The 21,388-nt window shown below is 46.6% G+C and overlaps 2 protein-coding genes across 3 annotated transcripts in view; one reads left to right on the forward strand and one right to left on the reverse strand.

The window, feature by feature from the left end:
• Positions 1-1,996, forward strand: part of TPBGL (trophoblast glycoprotein like) — a 2,303-nt gene extending 307 nt beyond the window's left edge. Inside the window, exon 2 of the mRNA XM_029915633.1 lies at positions 3-1,996. Within this exon, the coding sequence (XP_029771493.1) occupies positions 3-435 (433 nt within the window). The 3' untranslated portion in view covers positions 436-1,996. The remainder of the gene's footprint in view (positions 1-2) is intronic.
• A 12,287-nt stretch (positions 1,997-14,283) lies between these two features.
• Positions 14,284-21,388, reverse strand: part of ARRB1 (arrestin beta 1) — a 76,300-nt gene continuing 69,195 nt past the window's right edge. For both annotated transcript variants that reach the window (XM_029956423.1, XM_029956422.1), the window contains exon 16: positions 14,284-20,537. In XM_029956423.1, coding sequence (XP_029812283.1) covers positions 20,426-20,537 — 112 coding nt within the window. In that variant the 3' untranslated portion in view covers positions 14,284-20,425. The remainder of the gene's footprint in view (positions 20,538-21,388) is intronic.

The raw sequence follows: 21,388 nt of genomic DNA on the forward strand, positions 1-21,388 counted from the left end.
GGCTGTGCAGCGCGCCCCCTGCTGGCCTGGCTGCGCAACGCCACTGAGCGCGTACCCGACGCGCGGCGCCTGCGCTGCGCCGCCCCGCGGGCGCTGCAGGACCGGCCTTTCCTGGACCTGGACGAGGCTCGGCTGCGCTGTGCCGACGGCGATGGATACGGTCGCGGGGAAGAAGTGGAACTCACCGGCCCGGAGCTTGAAGCCTCTTACGTCTTCTTTGGGCTGGTGCTAGCACTCATCGGCCTCATCTTCCTCATGGTGCTCTACCTAAACCGCCGCGGCATCCAGCGCTGGATGCGCAACTTGCGCGAGGCCTGCCGGGACCAGATGGAGGGCTACCACTACCGCTATGAGCAGGACGCCGACCCTCACCGCGCACCCGCTCCGGCTGCCCCCGCAGGATCCCGCGCCACTTCCCCGGGCTCAGGCCTCTGAAGTGTCACCACTTGGGGGTTGTTGGCTGTCCCTGCCAGCTGATGACTTTACTGGGGCTGTCTGGCCTGAAGCCATGGGTATGAGACACCCGCGAGTTGGGGGCTTTGAGACTTGCCCCTGCCTGGCCTGAGACCTTTGGATTATGGCATCCCCCCCACCCAGAGACCCCCAAGCTGTACCCCCACTCCCCAGCCTCTGGGAGCTCTCACCATCAAAGATCGAGAGACACCCCCTTCTGATTTCAGAACCCCAACTTGCCCATCCCAGACTCTGACACATTCCTCCTAAACCACCAAAATCACCTTCCCCTTTTCAAGACTTTTCAGGAAACTTTGTCCTTCAAACTTTGTCCTGCCTCCACCACCCTGTACTTTGAGGCCTGCCCTCTCAGTGGCAAACCATCCTAGACATTACTGACTCTCATCTCCAGCTTGGAGACCTCATTTTCCTTCCCAGGGCTCAGGGACCCTTACATCCCATTCCACTCTCAGAAGCAGAGCACCCCCACCTGAAGGTTTTTGTGGACTTTGAACCTTTTTTCTCATCCCGGAGCTCTGAGCCCTCCATCCTACAGACACCCACATCCCCAGGCTGTGAGGGTTAGGCACCCTCCCCCAATTGGGGGATGTATTTCATACTGCCCACCTCCAGCAGCTCTGCCTCAGGCTCCACCTTTACTTGGTCCAGGCTTGGGGCTCAGCTCCAACTGTCTCCCATCCCAGGGACAGTCACACCCTGTTATAGCCTTAGTATGGAACCAATCCTCATCCTTTCTCACCGGGGCTCTGATCCCCCAATACTCAGTGCTTGTCCCTAATCTCCAGACTCTCAGCTCTTCACCCTGATCTGAGTTAAATCTCCCTGCCCAAGTTTTAGGCTATCTATCCCCTCCTGCACCCATCGCTTGCATTCACTATCCACCCCTGCCATTCACTGGGTCAGGGTCCAGTGAGGAATCCATTCCTGGGATGTGCCCACCCCCCTCCCCATGAGCTCTCCAGCCCTACAAGACAGGTGCAGGTGCCAAGCATCCCCCAACCATACTGGCCCCAACCAGATGCCCATGAGGAAGGAAAGACTCCTTCAAAGTAGTTGATTGGGCCTCAGAACCAGGGTCACCTATACATTGTGGCCTCAGAGAGAGATAGGGGAGAGGCTTTGAAGAGCTGGGAGCTGTCGCCCACACACTCTTTCCCACCCATGTGACTCTCCACCCCACCCCCCTGGGGTTTCCTTGATATCATGTCCCCCTCCCCCATGCCTTTTGGAAAAGGTGAGGGGCCTCATTTCTTGTCTCAGGCACAAGCCATCCTGTTTAGGGTCAGAGCCTCAGTGCCCTGCCTTCTGCATGATCCCAAAGCACAACTGGTGAGTGGGGAGGGGGCAGCCTCTCCCTGACTCCCATCCCCTAGGTCAGGCAGAATGGCTGGCCTGTGCTGTCTCTGCACACAGGAAGTCCCTCCTCCTTCAACATATTGGCTGAGGCCTGCCTTCCCACCCCCACCCAAGACATCTGGATCTCCCTTGGGCAGTTTTCTATAAAGTCTGCAATAATCTCAGATACTCTACTCTTGTAAGTGGTGCCATGTCATTCCCGCTGACCTTGGGGCATTGAAGGAGGTGGGAGGGGACACCTGGGAGGGTGTTTTGGACCTCCTTGAAGTGAGGCAGTGACCTTTGGTGTCTTTGCCTGGAGTGTGGGAGAAGAAATGGGCTTTGACTACATGTAGCAGGATTGAGGTGACACACATGGAGGGAATTCCCACTGTGATTGCATTGCTCTCCAAGCCAATCTGCCTTTTATCCTCTGAAAGGGGGTTATCCACAGCCCAGATGGGATCCTACACTTCCTCTACATCCTCTTAACCCTGTCATTCCTCATCACGGTGGTAAGGGTGGTGGCTGTGGGGGAGATGCAGTTGGACTGACAAAAACTAGCATCAGATGAGGCTATCAAGGAGGCTATAGAAAATCAGAGGCAGTTAATTCAGGCAGGAAAGGAGGGATCATGATTTGCTGCTTTGATATCATCCCCTCTAATGAATTATCTGACATTCCCTTATGACCTGTGTCATGCTATACTGTCCTGGCTAGAGAGCTAAGACACCCTGCATCTTGGGTATGTGTGAGGAAGAGCAGCCTAGAGGTGGGGGGGGGGTGGTGGTGATAAATGACCCCTTGAGATATGTGGAGCAAAGAGACAGGTGGGGCCTGGGCCAGTAGGGCCCGTGTTAGAGGCGTATCTCCTGCCCTCAGTTCCCCAGACTGGATTATTTTGCATTTGTGGTCTCAGGGCCCAGAACTACATGGCAGAGGCCTAGAATTCTGGCACTTTAGAATCTTAGGGCCATGTAAGTTTAGAATTTGTGCCTTCTAGACACTGAAAAGGACCTCAGAGGTAAAGTGGGAAGCCTCCTACGCCGTCCCAATAAGGAGCACTCATCTCTCGATGAGGAGCTCACTCCCTTCGCTCCTGGGAGCATCCCTTTCTTTGCCAGAGGAGTCTGCCTGGCACTCCCTGACAGTTCCAGCTTTGCCTCGGGGCCAGGAGTGCAGGTCATCCACGATGGCTCTTTACAGAATTGGAGATAGTGGCATAAGTCTCCTTATCTGTTCCCAGCCAATTCCCTGCCCCTTCTCCCAGTCATTCCTCATGAGAGGGGGTCAGATTCTCTTGAAACGTTCTCCTCTGTGAATGACCTTCAAAAGGTGCTCTGCCAGTTGTCCAGGACAAAATAGTAATTATCTCTCTAACACAGGTTCGAGAACTGTGTCTCTAACAGATCACCTCCCCGATTCCAAAGACATGCCCTCATAATGTAACAGAAGACTGCAGTAAGCCCTGGCAAATAAAGCATGCTGTTAGCTGTGGGTTCATTGTCAGCAAAAATCTTTGAGGGTTTTATATGAGAGCTGCTGCTAAGCTAAGTGCCAAATCAGTAGTTGTCAAAAATCAACTAATTGAGTGCCTAATGTATACCAGTTGATATTTAACCCTAGTGCCATTCACTGATTCCCATTTAATGTCATTTCTGGGCGCCACCCTTCTTGCAGCCTGTCAGTGGCCTTTGATCTTATGGGACTATCAACAGGTCCCCAGGGCCCCCAGCCTTCCCTCCCCTGCAAATCCAGCCAGCCATTCAGCTTCAACTAAATACAACTTTGCCAATTCTAGAGAAGCTAATGACCCAGGGGGAATCCTGTTTAATCTTGATCTAGAGAAAAGAAGTCCCATGAAACAGAGCTTAGAGTAAGAGCCCCTGGCCCAGCCTAGAGAGACTCTACATAGAGGAAGTCTCATTTGAGCTGGGTTTTGAAAGATGAGTAGGATTTTGATGAACAGAGAAAGCTCAGAAGTACCAGTGTGTGCAAAGAACTGGAGGCAGAAAGATCTTGTTAGTCTGAGAATTAGAGACGACCATTAATGGCTGGGGATAGGTAGGTGGACGTGTGTAAATAAGTCAGATCTGTATTCCCCACATTCTTCGCTGGGAGGCTCTGGAGGGACCTCTGCCCTTAGAGGAGGGGTAGAATATGGGAAGCAGGAGAGCTGCCCAGTGCCTCTTCCTTTTTGCTCCCTTCTGCCCATCCTTTTCATGCCAGACCTCATGCTGGACACTGGAGACAGAAAGAGGAATCAGACCTAAGCCATGCCCATGGGAGCCAGATGGGCAAGGAGATGAGGGTTGTGGCTTCTACAGGAGCCCTGAAGGGACCTTGCAGGAAAGGATGAGATGGAGGGGTCAGTGTGGCCCTGATCTGATACCCTAATGGCACCCACCCCTCTGGATGCTCTCAGCAGTGCCAAAGCCTCGTTGAATAACCAACCTTCCCCTCTAATCATAGTGCTGTTTATGCTGCTGGAAGTCTGAGGTGGGCGGGGGTGGGGGGTGCAAGGGCCAAGTGCCAGGGGGAAGAACTCCATCTGGGATGTCCCCTTAGAGAGAGGAGAGGGAGAGAAGAGGTGTGCAAGTCAGAAATGTGATAGACATGAAACCAGCTACACACTTTGAGAAACATGTCAGACATCCCAGGGTTTGTGGCCCCGTAAAAGCTGAAATTTCAGAAACAAAGAGAAGCCGTGATCCATCTCCTTGAGAAGCCTTTTACTTCTGCAGCCCCTTTCCTACCCACGCCCTTCAGGTCTGGTTTGGGAACTAGGAAGGGCTGGGCTAGAGTCCAGAGGTCTGGGTTTCAGTCTGAGCTTAGCATTATTTGCCATGCCATTTGGTCCTCAGTCATCAATACTAGTGGAGACCCTACTTTGTGCTGGAGATACAGCAGTGAACACGGCAGAGCTGGCTCCTGCCTTCCTGGCCCAGTCCAACATTGACCTTGGACACCCCATGCCCATCTCTGGTTCCAAGTTCCTTTTGTCCAGGCTGGGGCTGGACTTGTGACCTCCAGAGGTACTGCCTGCTCTCACTGAAGTTAATCTCCTTCTTCATTAAGTCTCTGCAGATCCATGGCCCTAATTTATGGACATGGCCTCTGCTGGACTGGGAGAAGTGATGGGGCACTTAATATTTCTGTGGTGAAGTGCTTGGTGGCCTTTGGAGTCCCCTCCCCCACCTCCTCCTCACCACCCTGCCCCCCTCCTCCTTCAGTGCTTGCCCTAGGCCAATTCACCTTGGGCTGGGCTAGTCCCATGCAGACCACCTCAACTAATTTTTCATTGTACTGGTGGGGAAATTGAGGCCCAAAGAGTGTAGGAGCTCATCCAGGTCACCCAGAGTGTCAGAATCAAAGCAAATCCAGAACCCAAGATGCCTCTGGGGCCATCCCTGCCCTACTCTAGGTTTGAGTATCTGGCAGGTCTGTCCCATCTCCTCACTCTGTCTCTCCGTCCCTCTGGTCATTCCTCCTATAGCCAGACCCAAGCCTGTGGTAGCCTAGAGATGGGAGGGGGCAGTGGGGAGGGCAACAACAAAAGGGTTTGGAGGACTTTCCAGCCTCTATCAGCAGTTTCCAGTTGGCCTTGGACACCTGACTCAACCTCTTGCAGGCAGAAACCCTGCTAGGGAGTATCTCTATCCCTCCCTGAGAGAAAAGAGTGGTTTGCTCTGGAACCCCAAGCTCTGTGGTCCCCAGATATAAACCTCATTCTTCCTGAACCTCTACTTTCTGCTGACCATCTGCTGAGATAGACCAGTAAAGACCGGGTCACTATGATAATGGAAGCACATGGGGCCCCTAAATAAGGTGACCAACCAAACCAGAAAACTTTGGAGAGTGAAAGAGGCCACTATTAATAATTACATTGGGACAAGAATCATTTAGGACTGTGCCAGGCTGGTGGGCCTTGGACTCCAGTGACTTTTGACAAGACCTAGAGGGGAAAAGAAAAAGTGCTAGGCTGCTGGACTAGCCAGTCTACCAACACTAGATACTAATACACTCCCCAACCTTGACCTTATCCTCCAGTCTGTTTGAACCTCTATTCTCCAGCTACACAAAACTACTCAAATTTTAGTCACTGAGCCCAGTGATTCCAGACCCCGTACCTTTGCTCACTTGGTACTCTTTGCCTGAAATGCCTTCCATACGCAGAAAATATCAGGACAGCTCGAGTCCCCTCTGCTGTCCTCACCTTATCTCTTCTTCCCATCACTGCACCCCCTAGACTTTTATTTGTATAGATTGTTTTTCTGGCCCACTGTCCACACCAGACCAGAAGTTCCTCTCAGGGGTTGGGCCCAGTTCCCTTTTGGGTCCCAAACCCTGAAGGACAGAGAAGATTTGTGAGCATTGTCCTTGCCTCACAGAAATCCAAAACATCAGGGAAGAAACCTGCAGGGCTCATGGCCTTCCTCTGCTGCACATCAAATGCCCACTCCCTTTGACTCCCATAACCTTCCACATCATTGAACTGAGGTTGCCGTTATATGAGATTCCTGTATGGCCAGCTCCTTGTTACTGTTTAATAAAGTGAGAAAACAGAAGGAAAATGCAGCCATAGAATATGCAGTCGTGTAAAACATAATCTAGCCTTAGCTTCTCAACTTTAGCTTTTTAATACAATTATAACTTCCTGGCCCTCCACTTGGAATACTTGTCCTTCGTCCTATCTGGATAACTGACCACTGGCTCAGCTAGCTCAGTCACAGATCTTGGTTCCTTTACCCAGAGAGCTGCAATGACATCTGTTGGCCAATTTGTGTCAAAGCGGAACAAGTTTTAGTTTTAATTTTTCTTTGCATACATGCGTCATCTGCTGGTGAATATGGGAATGTTCCTTCTTTTCAGTTAGTCACAATCTGTTCAAGTATTTTATTCTTTTTTCAATTTTTTTTAATGTTTTATTTATTTTTGATACAGAGAGAGACAAAGCATGAGAGGGGGAGGGGCAGAGAGAGAAGGAGACACAGAACCGGAAGCAGGCTCCAGGCTCTGAGCTAGGTGTCAGCACAGAGCCTGACACGGGGCTCGAACCCATGAATGTGAGATCTGACCTGAGCCGAAGTCGGAGGCTTAACCGACTGAGCCACCCAGGCGCCCCTGTTCAAGTATTTTATAAAGTGCCTATTATGCACTAAGTACTGCTCTAGGAAGAAGCTGGGGGTGGTACTTTATATATAACATATACTATATATTCTATATTAACCCATTTTATTTATATATATTTAACCCATAATACATATATATGGGTATACATATACCCATATATAACATATATATAACATATATATGTTAAATATATATAAATATATATAAATAAAATGGGTTAATATATATTTAACCCATAATACATATATATGGGTTTATATATGCCCATATATAACATATATATAGCATATATATGTTAAATATATACAAATAAAATGGGTTAATATAGAATATAGAATATATGTTATATATAAAGTACAACCCCCAACTTCTTCCTAGAGCAGTACTTAGTGCATAATAGGCACTTTATAAAATACTTGAAAGGACTTTCAAGTATATATATGTGTATATATATATATATCCATTTTAGCTTGATGACAGTAGTTATTAACTATGAAGTAGTTATTATAATTCCTATTTAGAAGTGAAGAATAAAAAAAAGAAATGAAGAAACCAAAGGCACATAAATATGAATGATTTGTTCAAGGTCACACTGCTAATAAAGGGCCAAACTGGGCTTAGAACCCAGAGCCCATGTGCTTATACCATAAACCACCAAGACACTTACGAGGAAATAAACAGAGTGATTTAAGAGCAATGGGGAAGGATGTCCTTTGACTAGGGTAGTCAGGCAGACCCCTCTGAGGTGGCTTCCCTGATAGATGGGAAGAAACGAGCTCTGTAGGATCTATCAATCCAAGCAGAAGAAATAGCAGGTGCAAAGTGTTGAGACTGAATATTCAAATATCGGATGGGAGCCCAGTCCTAGCCAATGTTCATAGCCTCTCCTCATCAGCCTAATTCTTTCTCCTCCTTCAAAACTCAACCAAAGCAACCCCTCCTCTAGGATGCCTGCCTTAGTCTCCATCTTACCCAACGCACCTAGACATGATGACCCCTGCTTAGTGCTCTCGTGGCATGCTATGACTACACGTCAGCCTCATCTCCAATATCCCTCAACAGCAATTTCAAAGCTTTATCATCATACCTTATCCTCCTATGAATCTGTGAGCTTCTTGAAGGAATTATCTTATTTATCTTTGTGTCTTCACAAAGGGGTCCAGCATAAGCCCCAGCAAATGGCACACACCCAGTAAATATTATTTGCAATCTGTGATATAAATTATTTAGTTTCTTTTTTGCCTTATTATTTATTTATTTATTTATTTATTTATTTATTTTTTGCTTTTGGCTTTTTTATTGAGATACAGATTTTCATAACACAAAATCCACTCTTTTGGGCTTACAGTTGATTTTGACAATCAAGACACGGGAACAGTTCCATCACCCCCCAAGTCCCTGCTATAGTCTCTTTGTAGCCAAGCCTCCCTCAATTCCAGCCACTGGCAACTAGAGGTCTGTTTTGTTCTTTTAAGTCTGTCTTCTTTCACTTGGCAAAATGTATTTTAAGATCCATGTTGTAGGTATCTCTAGTTTGTTCATTTTTATTGCTGAGTAGTATTCCATTGTGTGGCTGTACAATAGGTCATTCATTCACTCTAGCTGAAGAACATTAGGGTTGTTTCCAGTTTTTGACGATAAAGCCATTATTAACATTCCCATGGGGGTTTTGTGAGAACATAACTTCATTTCTTTTGTGAGTACAGTGCTAAGTCATCTATAAGGATGTTTAAATTTATACGAAACTGCCAGGCTGTTTTCCAAGGTGTCCATACATTTTACCTTCCCAACAGCAGTGTGTGAGTGTTACGGTTCCTCCACATCCTCGCCAGCACCGTTAATTGAAAGGACAACTGGGTTGCCTTTGCACTTCCAGTTGCACTCCCAAAGGGGCCTTTGCACTTTTTTGGGAAATCAATTGATAGTAAACATGCAGGTCTGTTTTTTGATTCTGGATTCTATCCCATCAATGTAGATGTTTATTCTTTCACTATTACCACACTGTCTTTATGTTGTAGCTTAGATCAGGTAGTAGAGAATTTCAACTTTTTTTTCTTTTAAAAATTTCCTGGCTGTTCTAGTTCTTTTACTTATCCATATACATTTTAGAATCAGCTTGTCTATATCTGCAAAAAAACAATCTCGATTTGGATTTCCTTGAATCTATAATCAGTTTGGATTTCCTTGAATCTATAATCAGTTTGGATTTCCTTGAATCTGTAATCAATCTTAACAGTATTGAATCTTCGGATTCATGAACATGGGAAATGTCTCAATTTGTTTAGGTCTTCTTTGATTTCTTTCACCAATATTTTGTGTTTTAGAGACATGCATCAAGATTATGCACATGTGGGGCGCCTGGATGGCTCAGTGGGTTAAGCCTCCGACTTCGGCTCAGGTCAGATCTCACGTTTGTGGGTTCAAGCCCCGCGTCAGGCTCTGTGCTGACAGCTAGCTCAGAGCCTGGAGCCTGTTTCAGATTCTGTGTCTCCCTCTCTCTCTGACCCTCCCACTCTCATGTTCTGTCTCTTCTGTATCAAAAATAAATAAAGCATTAAAAAAATTAAAAAAAAAAGATTATGCACATGTTTTGCTATATTTATACCTAAGTATTCCCATTTTGATGCTGTTGTAAATGGTGCTTTTTATTTTTTTTAAGTTTATTTATTTATTTTGAGAGAGAGCATGAGTGGAGGAGAGGCTGAGGGAATCCTAAGAAGGCTCTGAGCTATCAGCACAGAGCCCAATGTAGGGCTGAATCTCACAAACCGTGGGATCATGACCTGAGCTGAAATCAAGAGACTCTTAACTGACTGAGTCACCTAGCCCGCCTGGCTGGTGTATACTGATCTTTATCCTACAACTTATGTAGATTCACCCATTAGTTTTAGCACCTTTCCTTGGTACATTTCTTGGGCTTCTCTATGTAAATAATCATGTTGTTTGTGAATAGAGACCATTTTATTTCTTCCTTTACAATCAGTGGGCCTTTTATATCTTTTTCTTGCCTTATTTTATTGGCTAGGACCTTCAGTAGGATATTAAATAGGAGTGGTGGGAACATCCATTGTTGCCTTTTTCCCAATCTTAGGAGAAAATCATTTACCACTACCACATCATTTCACCATTAGGTATGGTATTAGCTGTAGGTGTGTTGTAGATGCCTTGTATCAGGTTAACATGGTTGTTGTCGTTGTTGTTTTTAATCAGGAATGGATATTAAATTTTGTCAAATGCTATTTGTGCATCTATTGAAATAATTTAGTGGCATCTAATAAATTTACTTATTTTTGGTTCCATTTTCATTTAATTCACAAGATTTTTGAATTTTCTGTGTGGTTTTCTCTTTGATCCATTGACAAGGTTGCTTAATTTCTAAGTATTTGTAAATTTTCCAGATTCTTTTCTATTATTAATATCTAGTTTAATTCTGTTATGGTCTGAAAAAATCTTTTTTTATTTGAATTCTTTTAAATTTGCTAAGGTTTTTTTAAACCCAGAAAATGGTCTTTCTTGGTGAATGTTACATGTGTACTTGAAAATAATGCTTATTTTGTTTTGAGGTGAAATATTTAATTAATATCAATTACATTAATTGATAGTGTTGTTCAGGTCTTCTATATCCTTACTAATTTTCTGTCTTGTTTCTCTCCTAAGAGAGAAGTGTTGTGGATTTACATATTTCTCCTTTCAGTTCTATCAGGTTTTGCTTCATCGTGAAAATTATGATTACTACATATATCTACAGTTAGGATTGTTATGTCTTCTTGGTAAGTTGACATTTTAATTTTTATATTATGTCCCTCTTATCCTTGATAACATTCCTTGTTCTGAAGTCTACCTTTTCTTCTATTAACATAACCACTTCAGCTTTCTTTTTATTATTGTTTGGATGGTAATCTTTTCCATATTTTTACTTTTACCTTATCTTTGTCTTTATATTTAAAGTGGGTTTATTGTAGATAACATATAGTTGGATTTTTTTTTTTAAAAATCCACTCTCACAATCTCTTTTAATTATTATATTTAGACCACTTACATTTAATATAGTTATTGATATGGTTTGGTTTAGGTCTACCACTTTTACTATTTTGTTTGTCCCCTCTATTGTTTATTCTTTTGTTCCAACTTTCCTGCCTTTTTTGGAAGATGTGCTTATTTTTTAATATGCTATTTTAATTTATCTATATTTTGGTTCCATTTTAATTATTGCTCTAGATCACAATATACATACATAACCTTTCTCATAACTTTTCTCACAATATACATCACGTAACCCTATACTTAGGGTTAATATTATATCACTTCAAGTGATTACAGAAGCCCTACAAATAGGTCTCTTTATCTTACCCCACTGAACTTTATAGTATGTATAGTATAGTATAGTATTTCATCTATATACTGTGACAACCCTATTAGACAATTTATCAGTCTTCCTTTCAACAGTCATACATACTTTAAAGAACTTATGGGGACATATGTAGCCTTTTATATTTAATCACCATTTCTGTTGCTGTTAATTCCTGAAGATGTGGATTTATCTCTGGCATCATTTCCTTTCCACCAAAATAATTTTTTTTTAAGAACAGGCCTGCTGTTTCCCTTCATGTGAGAATCTATTTTGCATCATTCTTGAAAGATATTTTCACTGGATACAGAATTCTGGTTTGGTAACTGTTTTACATTAGCACTTAAGATGCTGTTCCACTCTCTTCTGGCTTCCATGTTTTCTACTGAGAAAGCTGCATCAAATCATCATTCTTTATAAAGAATAAGGTACAAGAATGTGTCATTTTCTCTAGCTGCTTTTAAGAATTTAGACTTTATCTTTGGTATTCAGCAATTTGGTTATGTGTGTCTATGTGTGGTTTTCTTTGAGTTTAACCTGTTTAAGGTTTGCTCAGCTTCTTGAATTGGTAAATTTATACCTTTCATTCAAAGATTTTTTCTGCACCAGTCTCTTTCTTCTCTCTTCTGGGAGTCCAATGATATGAATATCAGAGTGTATAATATTATATCATGAGTTCTTGGAGCTCTGTTAATTTTTTTTGCAGTTATTCCTCTGTTTTTTAGATTGAATAATTTCTATTGATCTATCTTCAAGTTCATTGACTCTTTCCTTTGTCAACTCCATTCTATTAAGCCTATCCAGTGAATTTTTTATTTCAGATATTAAGGTTTTTGGTTCTAAAATTTCCAGTTAGCTCATTTTCCAGTTTCTGTATCTCTTCTTCTTTTATTTAAAATATTTTTTTTTAGTTTTTACTTAACTAGAGAGGGTGGAGGCAGAGAGAGAATCCCAAGCAGGTTCCACACTGCCAGTGCAGAGCTTGATCTTATAACTGTGAGATAAGGACCTGAGCCAAAATCAAGAGTCAGACAATTAACCAACTAAGCCACCCAGGCACCCCTATAGTTCTTCTGAGAATAACTAGCTTTTCATTCATTTCCAGTTATAATCAACTACAAAATCTTATAATTCCAACATCTAAGTCATCTTAAATTTGGCATATGTTGATTGTATTTTCTCTTGATATTTGGTCATATTTTTCTGTATATTGCATGATTCCAAGTTACTGGATCTGAAAAGGACATTGGAAATATTATATTGTTTAGACTCTGGGTCCCATTATAATCCTTTATAGAATGTTGATTTTGTTATTGTTGTTTCAAGAGGCCATCAACTAATTTAGGTTCAGGTCTGAAGTTCTCTCACCTTCTTGTTTGTGGTAGTTCTAATCTCAGCACAAATTGACAAAAGAAGGAAAACAGGGAGATTCACCCTATTCAGCTTACTTCTCCAAATTTTGACTCCTCTGTACCATCTGCCTGCTTTTCTTTAATTTTCAGTCATTAGATAATGTATTTAGTATTTTTGTCAAGAATTTTTATGTAATCAGTAGAAGTGATGGGCTGTAGTGGATTTACTTTCTTGGCTATAATTTGAAACTCCTACCCAGTGTATCTTGATTTGCTGGAATTTTAAAAAGCTAGGAGAAATGAAGTCCCAAAGCACCATGAAGACAGTGAGTGACAGCAAGAGAAAAGCTCAAAGCTAAGAGGCAAAAACAAATACTCGCCCGACATTTACAATCCTCCATTGCAGTACCCAGGCTAGTATGATTATTTTTATTTTTTGGGTGAGAAGATTGAGCAAGAGCTAGTGATTTGCCTGTTTGGTCTCAGATCTAATCCCCCGATCTTCCCCTGCTCTGTACTGCAGAGCATTAACCATTGCAAACCACATTTCCCAAGGTTCCTTGAAAATTAGCTTTTAATTAGATTCTGCCAATAGTAGGCATGGGCATGATATTGGAGGGCAGGAAGAGAGGAGAAACCAAAGTATTTCTCCTTACTCTCCCTGCTTTGGGTAGCATCCCCAGCGACAGATGTGTTTCTCTGGTAGTCTGAATTCTTCAGATACCCTCTCCTGCAGTGTCCCTCGTTCCTCAGCTCTGTAACTCCTCTCTCAGTCCTTGCAGCCTCCAGATGGTAGTGGTTTCCAGTAGAACCTAATCTCTGGGTTGCCTCACATTCCACTTGCCCTTTGAACTCTTGGAATATTATAACCAGTCTCATCAATAAAATCCCTGCTCCTGAAATACAGGCATGGGATATTTCCCTGGATTCAGACTGATACAGACCACGTGTCAATGTCTTCCCACTATCCTTCTCTGGCCTAAAAGGAGCATCAGAGGAAACAGACCACCTTCTGACCAGCCAGGAGGGCAATGCTTTGATCTAAGTTCCTATTTTAGAGGAATGTAAAAAAAATCTTTTTTCATACGTAATCAATTTTCTGAGAAATTCATCTTACATTCATCAGCATTTTCCTTTTGTGTTAACACAGCACGTTATCGTGTAGAACTTTGAATCTTCCTCACATTTTTCCCCACTCCTCCCACGTGTTCTTTTGGAACAGGCAGTGGATAAGCCATGGAAAAGCTAAGTGACTTCAGGGAGACCCAGTAGAGCAGGAGACAAGAACTGAGGTAGAACCAGGTCTGGGTAGGATTCCACCTGAAGTGGTTGGTGTTGCCAAAAAGAATATGGGAAAACTTTACCTGAGGGGCAGACCAGGAGTCATGGGATCCAGTGATGTCTGAGAGGGATAAAAGGTTTGGCAACTTCCCCAAAACCATAAGACTGGTAATGGTGGAGCAGAGAGGAGTTTCCAAAAGAGAGTGCAGGAACCAGTTTGGAGTTGGGGCCACAGAAAACGGAAGAAAACACCTGACTCAGCCACAGGTCCTGTCCACCATTCCAGGGCAGCAGGGACAGGATTTGCTGGTCTGCATCTTACCATGAGCTAATGAGACATAAATGAAAGCACATCCAGGATCTGTCACAAAAGACCTTTAATGGTCTCTTATTTATGGTTCTTTTGTTCATTTGTCCTGTTAGAGTTGAATAAACTGTAATAACTTATCTGACATTATAAGGAATGCCACAGGTACAACAGATAAACCTGGCAGGTGGCCCAGGAATGGGGGTGTAACAAAATAATCACTTAACAGAAGGGCCACAGACCTGGAGACCTGTCCTAGCTCCCGGTCACTCCCTGCATCCGGGATCCACACAGTCACTGTGCCAGGCTCAAGTCTGGCTCCCATTGGGTAGGAAGAGGCACATCTCCCAGAGCATCTGTGGCTAGATCTTAACACTGAGCAGAGATGCTCCCGGGAGGTGGTACATCCCATTAGTCATTCCCAAAAGTAGTCTGCTGATCTGCAGTGCAGGCCATGACCACACCCCAAGTTTGTGCGGATCCCACCTCTCATAGGACACTGCCTATCATGCCCACCCATGACTTCCCTTGTAGTAATCCCCATGAGGAGGGCAGAGCTCAGCACTAGCCCCTTCTTACACATGGGGAAACACAAGGGCATACTTGGACTGAACATAGAACTCTTTCTCCCATGCCACACGGTTGGCTATGCCTTGAGCCTCACATTTTCCCCATAGAATTCCCTCGGTCGTGGGCTCAGGCAGGATTCTGTGTCAAGGGCTGGTCCAGGTCTCACCAATGCACCCACCCCTTAGCCCTGGTCAGGGGACCAAGCAGAGAGGCAGGCTGGCAGAGAGAAAATGTGGGAAACTGTGGGTGGGGGACCAGCATCTCTTCAGTCACCCTTCTGATGTTCATACACTTGCTTGCCCACAGACGTGGGAGTGGAATCCTATTAGAATTGCTCAAGGGAAACCTGCTGCTTTAAAAGTCTCTGGAGGGGCATTCCCTACAGGAGGACTTCTGTCTTAAAGCCGTCCCTCAGCATTTGTTTTGTAAAACACCCAGACATCCCTCCATCGGGTTGTATATAAAGAGGAACCTGAGTCTAGTTTCTCTTTCTCCCATGTGTTCCGTAGGCCTGGGCCAGGGAAGTGGGGTACAGACACTAGTTGTGGGGTGGGGGCTGGGCCTATGTCCTCGCTCTACAGTCCCCCACACTGCATGGGCTGATATCAAGGGAAGACTCATCCTCACTGAGCACCAGGCCCCTACCCAAATCAAACCCAGGCCAGAGCTTCAGGGTGGGTGAGCTACAAAACCATCAAATGTGTACACGCACGTGCATGTAAGCGTGTGGGTGCACAAGCAAATGCTTGGGCCTGGGTCTGAGACCCAAGTTCCAATACAAAGACGCTTTGTATTGGAATGCTAGAGCCATTCCAACATGAAAAGCAAGAATAGAACCTGTGCCTGCTGGTTGAAGATCAAACCTTAGAATGGTGGTTTGAAGAAGTGTTTCTTCAAAAGTTTGAAGGTGAAACCTCAATAGGCAAGACAGATAAAAGCAGAGTTGTCCTGATGGAAGTGGGGATGGGGGAGAGCTGGAGACCTAGCCTTTGCCTCCACCCCCATCTTCCCACCTTAGCAGCCCCTGACAAAGCTCTGTGAAACCCAGGGGTTCCACAGCACCTGGTTTGAAAACCACTGTGTCAGAGTGTCTATAGATTATGGGTCCTGGGGACCTGTGCTTTGATTTCTCTTTCAGAGTGAGGAGTTGAGAGAAAGTCCTGGGGGAGGGGTGGTCCCCCTTGGGCCTTTGAAGCCACTGTGCAGGGACACTGCAGGGGAGTGGGAGAGGTGGGGATCCTGCCCCTCAGATAGGCCATTTTGATCCTGGAAGGAGGACAGAAGCGGTGGACCTGCCTGGACAAGAATGGCAAAATGCCAAGCCCAGTGCAGACTGATGCATGAGGATCGGGGGTGGGGGGATGGGGGCCCTGTTTTGGTCCTTGTTGACTTTAAAAACATCAGAACAGATATAGGCCTATGCCCATGAGACCCAATCATAGTTAAGATTGGGGACAAAGCCTTCCTCTGGGATGGGCAGAGAATGTCAGTCCCCATTCACTGGCAGGAGAGAAGTTGCCTTTGTGGGATACTGGAGCTACTGGGTGTGGGTCAGCAGGGGCTCAGCTCTTGGGGTTAGAGGCCTGGGTTTTCCCTGGGGCCAAATCCCTCCTAAGTGTCACCAAGAAGCATTGGCAGCAGTGCCTGATCCTGGAGGGGAACTTCTACTTTGAAGGGCAATTTTGATTCCACCTCACCCTTGGGGTTCTTAGATGGAAGAGTGGTCTGTCCCTCCCTGGGCCTGGGGGTTGGTGGCTCTCCCTAACCTGAGCTCAGAGCCAGGGCTCCCTGGCCTCTGTGGGATCTGAGAGATGGGAGATATGGGTGGCACCAGGCTTGGGACATTCCAGGAAGCACAATGACTGATGATATCCATGGCTTATCTCTCTGTCGTATTTGCTGGAACTGCTGTCTGTGGGCAAGGCATTCCTGAATAGTGTCTGGATTTTTCTTTCAGTTGAGGCACCAAAGCCAAACTAACTTGATCATTCTGGCTGACATCTGCCTAAGTGAGAAGGGGGCAAGAGATGAAGACTGCTGGAAGGAGGACTCAGCCCACGGTGACCATTCTGTGTGACCCTAGGTTGCCACACTGCAGTGGCAGTGCCACGGCCTCTGCAGCCCTTTGCAACTTACAGGGCTGACTTTCATCTCCTCTAGGCCTCACAATTCCTTGAGTCAGGTGGGCAAGGGATTATGACCTCATTTTACAGCTAGGGAAACTGAGCCCAAGAGGTCAAGTGACTTGCTCAAGGCTACTCAACTGGTTGATGACAACTGGACTGGAGGTTCCGTGGACTTCCAGGCCAGCATGCTTTGTGTGGCACCATGTAGGAGCAGAACCAGCCCCTGGTGTGCCCACTCTTGCCTATCTGCGCCTTGAGATTGACATGGCCCATGAAATCCAGCCAAATAACTCAGTCCTTATCCTCAAAGGGATTGAACTCTTTCTTCTCACAGTGGTAGTGCTAAGGATATCCAGCTGGCCCTCTGCCTATAGATTTTCACCCAGGGCCATACTCTTTCCTTCTGCCCAGACTTCTATGTATATGCCATCCACAAGGCCCACTGGAAGGTACCAGTGTGGAGCTGTGTGGTAAGCACGGAGCCCACATGTGTGCACAGGAAGAGCCAACACCATGGGCTGGTGCCTGGGGCCCAGTGGGGCTCCTATGCCCCCAATTTCACTTCAAGGTCTCACCTGATTCCAGACACGCTAAACTCCAGATGAAGAGAGGCCCTGCATAGGACTTGGTCATGGTTGGGGGCCGCAGATGGAGTGGGGTATGGAGTCAATCAGAAGCTTGGAAAGATAATCTGGGTCTTTCTCTGAGGAAGAGGCCAAAGGAAACACTCTGGCCTGAGTTTGGCATCTGGCTGGGCAGGTGAGACTGAACTCCAGTCTGTGCGCCATTCACAAAGTTTTGCATTCTAACATGGGCTGAATCTACCTGGAAAGGGCACTGCATCTAATTCTCAGCAAGGCACTATATGAACTAGCAGCAGCCAAGGAGCCTGGAAAGCAATGGCTCCCATTACTCCCCACTATAACGTTCACCTGACCATGAGCTTTATGAGGACATGGGCTGGGGCTGACCCATCTCTGTGTCTCGAGTGTCCAGCACTGAGCAGAAATTGTCAGCCAAGAGCAGTTAAGCCAAATTCAAATGAACCTGACTCAAAGAGTAAAAGCCTAAATGGGACTATGATACTTCCCACAGCTAGGGAAATTTCCATTAAAACACTGGAATAAACCCCAAAGGGTAGTGTGACATTGAGGTGAAGAAGCTCAAGAAACCAGGCTGACAAATCTTTCATGTGCGCAGGTGAGGGATGGAGGAAGAGGCCTGTAGGGGAGTGATCAATCACCTCAAGTCCTAAAGGGTCTTGTACCAGCCTCAAAGTTTCCACAGGAAGACACATATGCTTGGCCCATGTTGTTCTAGCCCTTCATCAACTCTTTAGCTGTCCAATGAGGTGTGGACTGCCAGCAAGCTCTGGCAGAGAGGCTGGATGACTGGGGCATCCGCAGCTAGGACCCCAGGGCTGGCCAGGAGAGGATGGCTGCCCCACACTGACTTGGTCCTGACCTGGGGCAGGGAGTCCCTAGCCTCAAATCTTCATGATATTCAGAAGGGGAAGGGCTGAGGTGCAGTGCCAGGCCTGTAAACTGGGTAATCTCGCCATGGATAATGGTTACGCAGCCCCACCCCAGGAGGGGCTGGACAGAAAAGGTTGGAGACCCAACCTGCATAATAAAAGTTTGTTGTCTCCTTTTCCAGGGAAGGATTGGACAGAGATAAAAAGGGAGCAGGGATGGAGGAGAGAGCCCCTTGCCCTGCTAAGCAATACATTTGCTTGGGTATAAGGTAAACCTCAGGGGGCCTACCATCCACAGGGAGTTGTGAGGCACCAGAGGCTCTTTCATAAGCAAACACAAGCTTGGCCTTCTGTAATACTCAGGCCCTAGGGCTGAGCAGCTCTTGCTAGCTATAGCCATAGCTTGACATCAGATGACCTTCCAGAGGCCCAAGAAGGGTCCTTCTCAGGCCTGGGAAGGGGTTGGCTAGGAGCTCACCAGGGCCCTGCTACTTCTGGGGTCCAATGAATCACCTCTGGAGGCAAACAAATGAGAGTCCATGGTCTGGCTCTGGTTCCACCCACCATACTAGAAGCTCTACGGTTTACAAATTCTAAGAGGCCAGAGCTGGGAGGTCCCTGTGTGATTATCTGGTCAAACCCCTTGGTTTTCTAGGTGAAGAACTAAGACCCAGAGAAGGAAAGGAACTTGCCCAAGGCCACACAGTTAGTGGGTGTCAAAGGCCAGATGAGAACAAATACCTTTTAACACTTTCTACCTCATCATCTGGCCACTGTATTGCCGAAAAATGCCCCAGGTCTCAATCACACCAACACCAGTCAATGAGTGCTGTGTATCCACGACACTGGGAACTGGTGGGAGGGCCATCAATTCCCTAAGGAAGGGTTCTTTGCTACTTGGCAGTCCCCTTCCTTTCAGGTGAGGGCATCTTGATGGACTAGGCCACCTTCCGGGGAAGAAGTCCCTTTGACTGTGGGCATGGTGGCCTTGAGCACTCTCTCCCAGCCTATGGGCCAGCCCAGCTCAGCCCAGTGAACTGCAAGGTGAAGCAGGAGGGTACCCATGTCCCCAGTCCCATCTGGACGTCCAGCCTTACTTCCTGAAGGATCACTGATTGCTCTTACATCTGCAAAGGAGGGAATAGAGCAGATTCTCATCTTCCTTGCCCCTGAGCCCATCTCTCGGAGCCACACTTCAGGAAACCTCCCCAGGAGCTTGGGCTCACTCTACCTCTGGTTGGTGCTTTCTGGAGACCCCTCCCTTCTCTCTCTGTGCATGTGTACAGACAGGACATACACATAAGATACAAGGTAGCTAAGATGTTACATCCCGACAGTACTAAAATAGATGGGCTAGTTCACACAGCTTGCCTTAGACTGAGTAACTGCTGGTGAGAAAGCCAGTCTGGTGGCTTTTCTCTACTCCTGGGGTCTGCAAACCCTCACCTCTCTGTCAGACACAGAGAGATGGAGGATAGGGATAATGGGGAGAGGAGTTTGTTGGGTCTCAATTGCAGGAAGGCATTGAGAATTTATCCACAGGTGTGCCCCTCCCAGCCAGCAGAGGGTGGCCCTCAGCATAGTCATCTTTTAGCTGCCAGACTGTGTTAGCCACCTGGGACTGTGGGGACTCTCTCACACGTTTTGAGCCCTCACCCTCACCCCTCCAAGTCCTATGCCCCACACTCTCCATTCTGCTCCCCATCCCAAGTCAAATTCCAAGGCCAGAGCCAGGATGGCCTTTCTGGGGGCGGGGGTGTCAGCAGGAAAAGAGAGGGGCTGGAAGGGTGCCCCGCAACAGAGGTGAGAGGGGTGAGGGGGGCCCATGTGACCCTTGTTGGCATGGTGATGTGGGGCCAATCCTGAGGCCAGACGTTCACCACCATGACCTGGAAGAACACTGGGCCCCCTAGCAGAAACTAGAAGAACACAGGAGAGGGGGAACGAGAACGGGAAGAAGATGAATAAGCATCCTAGTGCAGGAGAGCAGACCCGGAGCTGCCCGGAGGGAGGGCTGGCCCCAGTCTATCTGTCGTTGAGCTGTGGAGAGCCAGTACCATCCTCCTCTTCCTCCTTGTCATCCTTCATGCCTTTCAGTCTCTGGCGGGCAAAGTCCTCAAACACGATGTCATCATCACTGGTGGGAAAGACAAGGAAAATGGGACGTGTTTACAAGGTAGGGAGACTAGGCTTATTCAGAGGGTTGGATGGGACTCAGAAGCTGTCCCCTGGGGTTGACCTTGGGCAGAAAGGCCTGCCAGTCTGGCCCATCCAGATGCCCTCCAGTAACAGTGGGACAGGTCGTATCTGGACTCCAGATAGTCGTGAAAATACCAGAGGGATGAATGGGTTTGACTTTCATGCCTAAGGGCTGGGAAGGGACCCAGTTCTTAAGGATTTAGGAGTGGGAGGCGGATATCCAATGGGGATGGAGGTGCAGAGTAGCTGGGGCCAGAAGGAGAACATACTCCCCCTGCTGGAGGCCAGGCCACCAGGAGTTTCACGGCCTATGCTGAATCCCCCAGAATAGGCCCAGGAAACCCCACCACCCACCCTAAGAAGTACCCTCGGGAACCTTTCCTGTATCTGCACAGGCTGCTGTGGGCTTAGCTTAGTGGAAGAAAACACCATGAATGCCCTTTCTCCAGGGAGCTGTCAGCTCATACTCTACCCTGAGGGATCTTGGATAGGATGGGGTCTGGGAAGAGCAAATCTAAATAGTGGGGCAGAGGCAGGGTGGGTGGGGAAAGGGGGTTCCCGAGTGGGGTTTCCAGACTAAGGACCCCTTTTAAGAACAGTGAGTTTTGTTCTAGCACATAACATGCACACCTAGGCCCACCCAAGCCCCTCACCCCACAGAACTCAGCCAGCCACATGAGGTGTCCTCATGGGGTGACTTGAGACCCCACATCCCAAATATCTCCTGGGGGACAAGGAAAGGGTGGTTTTGGAGCTGGAGAGGGAAAGCTGCTTGGCTCTGGAGGTGGT

This window comes from Suricata suricatta, chromosome 11 (assembly GCF_006229205.1).
Source record: "Suricata suricatta isolate VVHF042 chromosome 11, meerkat_22Aug2017_6uvM2_HiC, whole genome shotgun sequence".
Classification (NCBI taxonomy): domain Eukaryota; kingdom Metazoa; phylum Chordata; class Mammalia; order Carnivora; family Herpestidae; genus Suricata; species Suricata suricatta.